The sequence below is a fragment of the Eupeodes corollae genome, chromosome 2 (assembly GCF_945859685.1).
Source record: "Eupeodes corollae chromosome 2, idEupCoro1.1, whole genome shotgun sequence".
NCBI classification, from domain to species: Eukaryota; Metazoa; Arthropoda; class Insecta; order Diptera; family Syrphidae; genus Eupeodes; species Eupeodes corollae.
The window spans coordinates 99,809,786-99,821,430 of record NC_079148.1 but is presented as its reverse complement, the minus strand read 5'-3'; the positions used below and the strand labels follow the sequence as shown (position 1 = coordinate 99,821,430).

Here is an 11,645-nt window from a genome sequence, read left to right as displayed (position 1 = left end):
GAATCGATAGTACGGTCCATATAATTTAATTTTTGAAGATTATTTCATGCAGTGGTCCATCCGCTTAGTCCAATTTTCAATATTTCAATTCAATAATTTGCAAGCTTGTTCGTTTGAAGGACGATTCATGGTTCCATTATAGACCAAACTGAAGATGTTTGACAGTGAAACAAAACATGAAACTTGCGTCAGCTGTTTAAATCAGTGTTACCAAAAATATAACAGATACAAAATCTCCCTTCACTTTAAAAGGGACTCTTTTGTTTTCAAAAGGATTTTTTTATGAGAAGCTGTTCGTTAATAATTTTGATTGCATCAATACTTGCAGCTAAACCTGAAACTATCTACGAATTCCTTGGTACGTTCTCATGTACTAGAGTCAAATGGACTATATGTCCTAATAAGATATCCATTTTTGAGACTTTTTTGTTGCTAAATTTCGAGACATGCTAATTGAAATCTCCACCGATATCAAACTAATGTGGAAGCATGGTCATGTTAATGTTGTAAGTATTAAAAACTCAAAAAATCGAATTCTCGATTTAGTCTTTTCTTCTGACTTAGTACTCTTGTGCTAGAATCTAGATCAGGAATTACTAATATTGCTAAATATCACCCACCTTGGACATTTTGTTTTGACTCAACACTCAAGTAATCACCTTACTAAACACAGTAATTCTTTTGATTGCTTATATAATTTTGAATTCACAAGAGCCAATTTCCAGCAGTTGTCTGAAGATTTAACCATTTCTGGAATTGCTGATACACTAGCATTTTCTAACATTGACGAAGCAGTTTCAACTTTCTCAAAACTCTGTCTCCAGTCAACTTCTCTTTTTATGTTGAACTCTTTAACCAATTTAAATCTCTTTCTAATTATTTATATGCTTGTTATGTTACTGATATGGGCACCTCTTTGAAAGAGAATCCTAAAAAATTTTGGAATTTTGTAAACTCAAAGAAAAAATCAGATGGCTTTCCAGTTAACTTCACTTACAAGAACCTTTCGTTAGATAAAACTTTTGGTATCTGTAACGCTTTCGCAACGAATTTCGGTGAGTCATTTGTTAATAGCCCTGAAGAAGTTGATGAAGTATATTTTCATAATAATCACACTTTTTCGCAAACTAGCTGTAGCCACATACCTGTGCTACACAGTACGGTCCTTGATCTTTTATCTGCGTTGAATGAAGATTGCTCAGCCGGTCCTGATGGTATTCCCCCGATAGTACTAAAAAAGTGTAGTAATGCTTTAGTTGAACTCCTTACGTTTTTATTCAAACTTTCTATAAAAACAGGCAAATTTCCCAGTATATGGAAGAAGTCATTTCTAACACCAATTTTCAAGAAAGGTAACAAGTCGGATATAAGCAACTACAGGCCCTTTGCAAAGCTTTCTTGCTTTCCTAAAGTATTTGAACAAGTTATTTGTGAAAGCGTAGCATATTTTAGTAAAAATATCATTTGCGAACAGCAACGTGGTTTTGTGAAAAAAGATCAACCGTTACTAATCTCCTCACATTCTCAAACATATGTTCAAACGCTTTAGAACAAGGTTATGAAGTTGACCGTGTATACACTGACTTTTCTAAAGCTTTTGACCAACTAAGCCACGAAATTATTTTATTTAAACTTAAGGCTCTTGGTTTTCCACCATTTTTCTTAGCTTGGATTAAGTCATACCTTGAAAACAGATCCTACGAGGTAAAATTTAGAAATTGTCATTCTGAACCTTTTGTTGCTCAATCTGGTGTTCCCCAGGGAAGCCATCTTGGCCTTTTTCTGTTCATCCTGTCTATTAACGATGTAACGTCATGTCTGCGCTCAAGTGAACTTCTCATTTATGCTGACGATATGAAAATTTTCAAAATAATAAAGTCCACCCATGATCGTATTCTTTTACAAGCCGACATTGATAGTTTTAGATTTTGGTGTGGGAAAAGTAGGATTTCACTCAACCCTTTAAAATGTCAGACGATAACTTTTACTAAAAAACTAATTAGTAACGTATTTGACTAATGTATATCACAGCAAAAACTCTGTCGCGTCTCCACATTTAAAGATTTAGGTTTTCATTTCTGCTCAAACTTAGAGTTTACACATCACATTTATTTTATTGTTACGATAATAAGACAAGTTCTATGCTTGGTTTCATAAAACGCTGGGCAAAGGAGTTCAATGATCCCTATGTTACCCTTTCTTTGTATAATTGCCATGTTCGTCCTCATCTTGAATATGCTTCGCAAGTATGGACTCCCTATTACGAAATTCATAGAAAACGTATTGAATCAATTCAACATAATTTCATTCGCTTTGCTCTAAAAGGTCTTCCTTGGGAAGATCCCTATGATCTGCCTCCCTATGAACATCGTATTCTACTTCTTCAAATGCAATCTCTCCATCAAAGGCGTGTTAATAATGACTTAGTATTTTTTCATCAACTCATTAATGGTGAAATTGATGCACCTTATTTGCTATCTTGTGTACATTTGAATTACCGGGGCGGAACTCATCACCTGCGCACGTTTGATTTTATACATATTGACTTCCATAGAACTAACTATGGCAAGAATGAAGCTTTAAGTCGAATGAGCATTTTATATAACTTAAACTGTTCATCGATAGATTTAAATTTAAATAAGGTGGGATTAAAATCATTGTTTAGAACCAGTGCTCCACTATCGTAATTTTTTGTTCTGTAATAGTTAAATGCTAATTTTGTTTTGTATTTTGTGCGTGTGTTAGGCTATATTTGTATTATTTTTTACTAACAACTAACACATGCACTTATGATGAGCCTCTGATCGTAGTTTGACGCTTGCTATAAGCTTACTACTTTCTGAAATTCTGAAGTGTAAAGTAAGAAACTCTTGAAACAAGTTGCAAACTCGGCATACATTGTTCTCACAATTATGTTTGAATCTTTTACAAGAAAAGACCTTGAAAGATTAAAACCGAAAAAAAGTAAATATTCTGGGCTATATGAATCGAAGAGTTCCATAGAAGCAATTAATGTTATCATAATGATATCTCCACACAAGAAACACTTCCACTCTGTCCTACAACGTTAAAGTATACATAGCTACAAACATATGTATGGATATGCACATCTCCTCTACATTCACACGTGAAAGCAAAACAAAATTTAAACAAATATTATTCCTTTTTGGTTTGGCATTTATATTTTGGCTATCTCCCTCGAACATATACTTATGAAACCTAAACAAATTTACTTTTCTCATTCTTTCTTTAGTAATTTTCTCCTCATTCTTAATTCCCTACCAAATAGTTTGATACACGCAGCGCCACCATTAGTTGTGGAGATGAAATAAAAAAAATCGTCTCATATTAGTACTATAGAAAATATATATACAATCAGCGTTGCTGTTTGTCCCCTAAAGGGGCCATTTGGCCCCTTTTTTGCGTTCGATCCCAGTGGTCCCGACTTTTTTAGAAATTGCCTAATTGGCCCCTTTTACGATTTTACTAGTAATGAAATAATTTTCAAGGATAAATTAAGATATTTTTTATCTTATCCACTTTTTAAGTAAATTAATTAAAAATTAAAAAAGACTTAACTTCCGTTAATTTATTTATGTATTCGTTGTTATTAACAACGGACTTATTGTTACTGTTTTGTTTTTTAAATGAATTTAAGTTTTTATTTTAATGTTCTTGAAATAAAATTGTTTTTTTAAGTTTTTGAATACATTTTTGTTTTACTCCTATCAATTTATATTTAATTATATTACAATACAAAAGGTTCTTGTGCATATAATACATAATATAAAAAGCGCACACTCAAGGGGATAATGCTACCCTTATTATGTAGACACAGTGTGAGCACTAGGAAGAGGAGAGAGGGTTTGAAACGATATGTATGTCGGTGCACATTGGTTTTGAATTCCTGAATATTGCAATGACTATAGGAAATACAGAGTGTGATAAGGTATTCCACTTTCTCGTAGTACGGCTAAAGAACGAATCTCTGTACTTGACAGTACGACCAAAGTTGTGCTCGAGGGTATATTGATAAGCATTCCTAGAAGCGCTAGTATTACGGTTGAACTGTTTAAGGGGAGGAATGCAAATGGCTATTTCTCTAGAGCATAAAACGTTAAAATAACAATAAACGAGGATGAGATAAGAAACATTTCGACGATGTTCATGTGACGTAAATGATCTTGTGATGGTAATATCACCAACCAATCTAAATGCTCTACGTTCAATACTGTTCAAGAAGCTTAAGTAAGTTACAGGATCACCAGCCCAGATTTGGCAGTTATACTCATATAAGTATATAAGTCTTGTGAATAACAGCCAGACGCTTTAGAAAACCCAAACGTCATCTATATGTGATCGTTCCACAAAAGGTGGTTGGTGGTATACACATACCGAGACTATCGAGATGTTAAACCTCCTCGGTTAATGGCTTTAACGATACCAAACAGCGTGTATTCTCCATTGTTTGAATGTTTTTTAGGTCGGAATTTATGAGCTTATCATATTTTGTCTTTGCAGTTCCACATCCGAAGAAGAGGGATGTGAATATGAAAACAAGAAAAGCAATAATTAAGAAATGCACTCAACAAACCTTTTTAAGAATAATAAGAATATTTTCCTTTTTTTATAGTTATTTTTAAATAATTTTGTATTGTTATTATGTGAAGGATTCTTTATTTTTTTTCACTAAAAATGTGCGTTTCGTTTCATTATGTTTGTGGGTGTATATCTTCATTATGTGTTTAATTTGTGTTATGGACAGAATCCCAAAAACCAAAATTCCCGAAAACCCTAATTCCAAGATCCCGAAAAACCCATAATTTTTTTATTGTATTTTATTTAATTTGTCGGGATTTCTTATTTCAATTCAAACTAACCACACACAATTGTTTGTATTCGGTTGTCCAATTCCATTGAACCACAATAACCAGTGAGCATCGCAATACAATTATAGTTAAATAAATTAGGTGGCGCAACAGTCCGTAGAGAACCTACAGTTTATATGCCGAATCCGAACGCCTAATTTTTTTCATGACAAGGATTACTCTTGGAGAGTTTCTCAATTCCTCGCAAGAATAAAACTGTAGGTGACACAGGCAGGGAGCTAACCCAAAAACTCTCGCATGACAGTCCAACGCAATGTTTTTAAAATTAGTTTTTTTTTAATTTATCCTTAAAACTATCTTAAAGCAAGACAAAAATTCATAAAACTAGCCTAATTAACCATAACTTACAACTAACTTACTGGTCCCAAACAGACACTCTTAGTTAAAATATAACACTTAATACTATTTATTTTTGTTTATTAGAAAAATTAGAAAATTAATTATTAATTAAAATTAAAATTAATTAAAATTAAAATTATCTTTTTTGTATTTTTACTTAAAAAGTACTTAAAATTAGTTCCTTATTTTAAGGAACTTAAAACTAACTTAATCTACCTAACCTATTGTTCCTATAAACTGTTTAAAACTAGAACTACCCCAGCAGAAAATCTAACTATCTAACATGTTTTGTTTTTCATATTTTGTTAACCTTTTTTGTTCTTATTCCATGTTTTTTTTTTAATTATAATTTTTTAAATATTTTTTTATTGTATATTTTTTTTTTGTTTGTGCCACTATTCTACTTAAAACTAAACCCTAAAACTATAAAACAAATACGTAAGCCGGCCAAGGCCTGAAACCCCATCCGGACTACCCACTATCAAGTGTCGATTGAATCCACCAAAACTGGCTCTCCTGCTTCACCCTATCAGTTCGGTCCCGTTCGGACACAGCCCTACTGAACCGAAAGAGTTCTGCTCCGTCTTGTGCAATGACGTGCCGAATGTACAGGAGTCGCCTATCCACGGTTCATCGTGACGTGCGGTAGATTAACGGAACTGTCAATCTATCCTGTATCAGACCGCATCTGTCTAACACACTAACCTAATAACATAAACTATGGCTACGGAGCAGGAAATTAAGTCTCCAGGAACTAAGTCAACTGAGGGACTAAGTTCTTACTTTTGCGAGGAAAGAAGTCCCCAATAACTAATTCCAATAAGGGGCTAAGTTCTTACTTAATGTTAAGTACACTTACCTATAGTCCTCTTTGTTCACGCACGATTTGATTTGGTTATTCCCGAGAACTCGAAGCAACAGCATAATTTTATTTCAAAATTCAGTTTTAAAACATTCGTGAATAGATGTCTTCGTAACATCCTAAGGATTTTCTGGTCTAACCGTATATCAAAGAGGTCCTTCAAAGAAGGACATGTCAGGAACCTATAGATTCTATAATACGAAGGCATAAGTGGCAATGGATTGAACATACGCTTCGAAAAGGTAACGACTGCATTGCAGGCCAAGCAGTGCAGTGGAATCCGCTCAAACAAGGAAGAAGAAGAGCTGGAAGACCGAGAAGCGCAGGACAGTCGAGGCGGAATCAGCGTCACTAGGCAAAAGTTGGAGGGAGCTGAAACACATCTCCGGAAATCGTACACGATGGCGCGTAAGCGTAGTAGAGGCCCTATTCCCCTTAAGGGGTTCCAAACGGACTTAACAGGTCTGGGTCCCTTAGTGAGGAAGTAGTAGGTTAGTCCCTTAATGGACTTAGTTTCAACGGACTTATTTCCTTGAACCTAATACTACATACGTAGATGATAGTGAGTATTGAATTTAAAATTCAAAACCAACCCATTTCACATCGCTTTCAGTTGGAATTGCGTTAAAAAAATAAAATTTCACGTTTCCCGCCCTTTTTTAATACAATTTTGGGAAAAGCTTCTGATTTTTCGCCTAATTAGTTAAAACCAGTTGCAAATTTTTGAATGAAAATTTAGTGTTGTATAATTTGTGTATTAAATTTTGTTCGAATAGGTAAAGAATAAGCAGTAAAATAAATGTTCAAAATATTAACATTTCATAATTTAGATCAGTATGTTGACAAAATTCATTTGCGTTCAAGGATTAAAGTAAGTACTCATAATTTATAATAAAGTTAATAAGTTTCATTTTCGGGAACTTATCTCCGAAGATTTTTTAATTTCGGGACTTACATGATTTTCGGTGTTTACAATTTTTGGAATTTCAGGATTTTGATTTTTGGGATATTGGAAATTTTTTGACGATTACAGAAATTTTGAATTGTGATTTTTCAGGATTTTGATATTCGGGATTGTATCCGCCTCAACTTTGCAGGGAGTAATATTTTTTGGAATAGGGTTTTGTAATGTCTAGATTTTAATGATTTTGAATTTTCGGTATTTTGAATTTTTGGAATTTATTTCGGATTTTGAATTTTCAGGATTTTGGATGAGAAAAAATCAAAAACAAAAAATACGTAAAAGAAAATGTCGAAATGCAAAACATGCAATTGTATTTTTCATATTTTATTGTTATTTTCTTCTGAATTATTTTCTGGATAACTAAAAAAATTGTTTTGCACAAGGAAAAATAGCATTAACTAAGTTTTTCAACATTTTTGAATTATTCTTATGCTCTTATGCCATAATTGAAAATGAGATCAAAATAATAATTGCTATTATTGTACATTTACTGAGATCATAAACGGTGTAATTTTTCCGTGTGACTTAAATTAATTTATATTTGTTTTTCTGAGTATTTACAAAATTCTGTAATGAAACGCAACCGCTTATTTTTTAAGCTGGAATGTAAAAAAACAAGCGAAAATCATTTTTTTCTTTAAACAGCTAAAACCTTACACTGCGACTTTCCGAATTTCAAGCCACCCTGTATATTCCTAAAAGCTTTGAACTAAATCGACTTATTAACTTTTCAAGCTTAAATTTCAAGAGACTCTGCTTAGGTTTGAAAAAAAAAAAGATATATTCCGTTATCCAAGTCTCTGCCCAGCTTGGCTTAAGAAAAGGCAGTTTAAATTTGTGCATTTGGTTTTATTGTTTTAATTTAATTTTAAAGAAAAATAGAAAAAGATTTCTAGATCATTTACATATTCAAATCTAGATATACTGTCGTCCTACATAGCATTTAATTAAATTCATTTAAAACTGCGTCTTCATCTTTATTAACCTTTTACCCAAGCTGCGACTTTCAAACCACCTGCTTGCACAGTTAATCGAATCGCGGCCATTATCATCTTAACTTGATTCTTTTCTTAAGACAAACAAAAAGAAGAATTAACAATCTAAAAAATGGTATGAAAAACCCTTTGGTAAAAAATTGTACTTTATAGATTTTTGCACTTTTTATATTTTAGCGCGAAGTTATTTCTCTACAAATTGGCCAGGCAGGTGTTCAGATTGGTAATTCATGCTGGGAGTTATACTTGCTGGAGCATGGAATAAATCCAGATGGATCGAACAATAAAACCGAAGCAAACACGGACGACAGTCATCATACATTTTTCTCTCTTACCGAGTCTGGTCGATATGTGCCTCGTACGATATTTATCGATTTGGAGCCTACGGTTATAGACGACATTAAATCTGGACCCTGTCGAAGTCTTTATCATCCACAACAGCTTATAACGGGCAAAGAAGATGCAGCAAATAACTACGCGAGAGGTCACTATACCATCGGAAAAGAAATTATAGATCCAGTGATGAATCGAGTTCAAAAACTGGCCGAGCAATGTGAAGGGCTGCAGGGTTTCTTAATATTCCATAGCATGGGTGGAGGAACCGGATCGGGATTTACTTCATTGCTGATGGAACGGATAGCATGTGAATACGCCAAGCTCTGCAAACTTCAATTTGCCGTCTACCCGTCGCCTAAAGTATCAACAGCTGTTGTCGAACCTTACAATTCCGTCTTAACAACGCATTCAACCCTTGTGCACTCGGATTGCGTATTCATGGTAGATAATGAGGCTATATACGAGATTTGTCAAAAAAATCTTTCAGTTGATCGTCCAAACTACACAAGTCTCAATAGGCTGATAGCGCAGGTTGTTTCGTCCACTACTGCTTCACTGAGATTCCAAGGATCAATGAATGTGGATCTGAATGAGTTCCAGACAAATCTTGTACCATATCCCAGAATTCATTTCCCTCTGGTCGCTTATGCTCCCCTGATGTCGGCCGAGAAAGCCGTTCATGAGCAGTTCTCAATCTCATCACTTACCAACAGCTGCTTTAGTCCGGGCAATATGATGGTAAAATGCGATCCACGACGAGGCAAGTACATGTCTTGCTGTATGTTATATCGTGGTGATGTGGTCCCCAAAGACATCAATGCCGGTGTTTCGGCAATAAAATCCAATAGAAATATCACGTTCGTCGATTGGTGTCCAACTGGCTTCAAAATCGGTATCAACTATCAAGCTCCAACTGTGGTACCAGGCTCGGAATTAGCAAAGACTTCAAGAGCCGTTTGCATGTTATCCAATACGACTGCCATTGCTGAGGCTTTTACACGACTTAATAATAAATATGATCTTATGTACCAAAAACGTGCCTTCGTGCATTGGTATGTGGGTGAGGGAATGGAAGAGGGCGAATTTTGTGAAGCTCGTGAGAATTTAGCCTGTTTGGAAAGAGACTTTGAGGAAGTCTCAGCAGACACGAATGATGGTGAAGTTGGCGATGATGATGAATATGAATATTGATTGAAATACAATTTTTTCTAATATTAACATTATTATGTGTAGTTATGTAATTTATAAACGATTTTTAAAAACCAATTAATAAAAACAATGTTGTTATGTTAGTAAGCGAAATGTATTTTTGTTTTTATTCGATCTTACACAAAAAAATTTACGATTTTCTAAAATTCAGTTATATTTACAAATGTATCTTTTTCGTAAAGCTTACCAGTGAGAGTATATGCATTCCGCTGCCAGTAGTTTAGGTTTTTCTATAAAATCATTTGGTTTTTGTGCGGCCACTTAAAAGGTTATGAATGCAATGATCGAACTCAGTGCGAGACATTAGGCAAAAGCAAGTAAAGTCATCCAAATTCGTGTTGTGCGGCAAAAAAAGGTAAACTTGGAAGTACCTGAAGGTACGCAAGTTGAATTATTTCTGGAACAATTTGAATATATTTATAGATTTATAAATAAAATAGATTAGGTGGCGCAACAGTCCATTGAGAACTAGGGCCTTGTGTCTTACAACTTTAAACCAATCCTGGGGCCTGATTATGAAGATCGCGGCGAATCGTTTTGCTAGCGAGTTTGCCATTTTTCAAATATTGCTTTCGCCTTCTTCGTTTTGAATTCGACCAATTAACGAATTCGAGGCGAATTTGAAATGTCTGTTTGTTGGCGAGTTGAATCCAATAGCTTTTTTTGGCGGACTCACAGACGAAAGAGTGTTTATTATTATTTTTCAGTGCTCGAATTCGTGGATTCTTTCTTTATTTTAATTAAAAAATGTGAGATAGCTTTATTTTAATTTTCTTATACTTCATCCATAATAAAATCCAAAATTTTAAAATTCAATCAAGGAACGATAAAAACAAGCAAACAAATCAAATCAAAATTTTTGGTTCTCGTCGAGTTTATGAAAAAAATGTATCATTTTTGGGGACAACTTTCTCTCAAGAATTTTAAGAGTTTCAGACAAAACGATTGAGACTGTTGGTTGTGCCATTTCAAGGAGTACGTCTTGTCCAACTCCTTTTCCTCAGCAAGAAATCTCAGAGTAGCGGCAAGCTTTAAAATTGAAGGAATGTCGTTCCTGTTCTGATCCCTGAATTCCTCACTGATCTCTTGCAAAATGAAGAGAAAAGCTTCCTTCGAAAGTCGAAATAGTTTGATTAATCTATTAAAACAAAATGTTTAAACAAAACTTACTCAGTTGAAGGGAGATCCAGAGGAGAAGATTTGCTTCTTAATAGTCTCCTGGCCATCCGTAATCTTGAGGATTCCTGGGATTCCTCAAACTCTTCCCTTTGAGAATAAATATACACCATAATTGATTACATTTTTTTAATTTTAATATTGTTTATTAAATAAATCAACGCAAATTTCAATCAAAACAAAACAAAATTTGTGGAAAGCTGTAAAACCAAAAGAGTCAAATCACTGGAATATAGGAAGAAAAAGTAAAACCAAAAGTGTCAAATCACTGAAATATATGAAGAACTATTTTCGCTTCGCCGCGAGTTTTTTAATAAAGAAATACGACGCGAGTCGAATTGAAAGGTCGATTTGAAAACGATCCGCCGCGAACCTCATAACGTGGCCCCTGTGTGCGAGTAATATTGTCAGGGATGGATTTTAAAGCCGAATCCGAACGGATAAGTTAAGAATCCACTTTTCTTGACAAGAATTACTCTTGGCGAGTTAGCCAATTCCTCGTAAGACTTTAAATTAAATCAAATTGGGTGGCGCAACAGTCCGTTGTGAACCAGAGCCTAGTGACTTACAACTCGCAACTATTCCTGTGTGCGAGTAATGTTGTCAGGAATGGAAGGGACCTGCAATTTTAGGCCGAATCCGAACGGCTAATTTGAGAAAGCACTTTTTCATGACAAGAATTACTCTTGAAGGAATTGTCAATTCCTCGCAAGAGGCTGTACCCGCGAAAATTATTTTTTTTTTAAATTAAGGTGTCACAGGCAGGGATTGAACCCAAGACCCCTTGCATGACAGTCCAACGCACTTTTTTTTTATTTTTTTTAAATTCATTTTTATTAGTTCATTCTTAAACCTATCTTAAAGCTAGACAAAAA

General features: G+C 34.3%; 1 protein-coding gene across 1 annotated transcript; it reads left to right on the top strand.

Annotated features, from left to right (window-relative positions):
* The first annotated feature begins 7,832 nt into the window (after positions 1 to 7,832).
* On the top strand, positions 7,833 to 9,681 carry LOC129947688 (tubulin alpha-8 chain). The gene is made up of 2 exons (XM_056058349.1): positions 7,833 to 8,164; positions 8,227 to 9,681. The coding sequence occupies exons 1-2, from the start codon at positions 8,162 to 8,164 to the stop codon at positions 9,574 to 9,576; spliced, it is 1,353 nt and encodes a 450-aa protein (XP_055914324.1). The 5' UTR covers positions 7,833 to 8,161; the 3' UTR covers positions 9,577 to 9,681.
* The last annotated feature ends 1,964 nt before the right edge of the window (positions 9,682 to 11,645 follow it).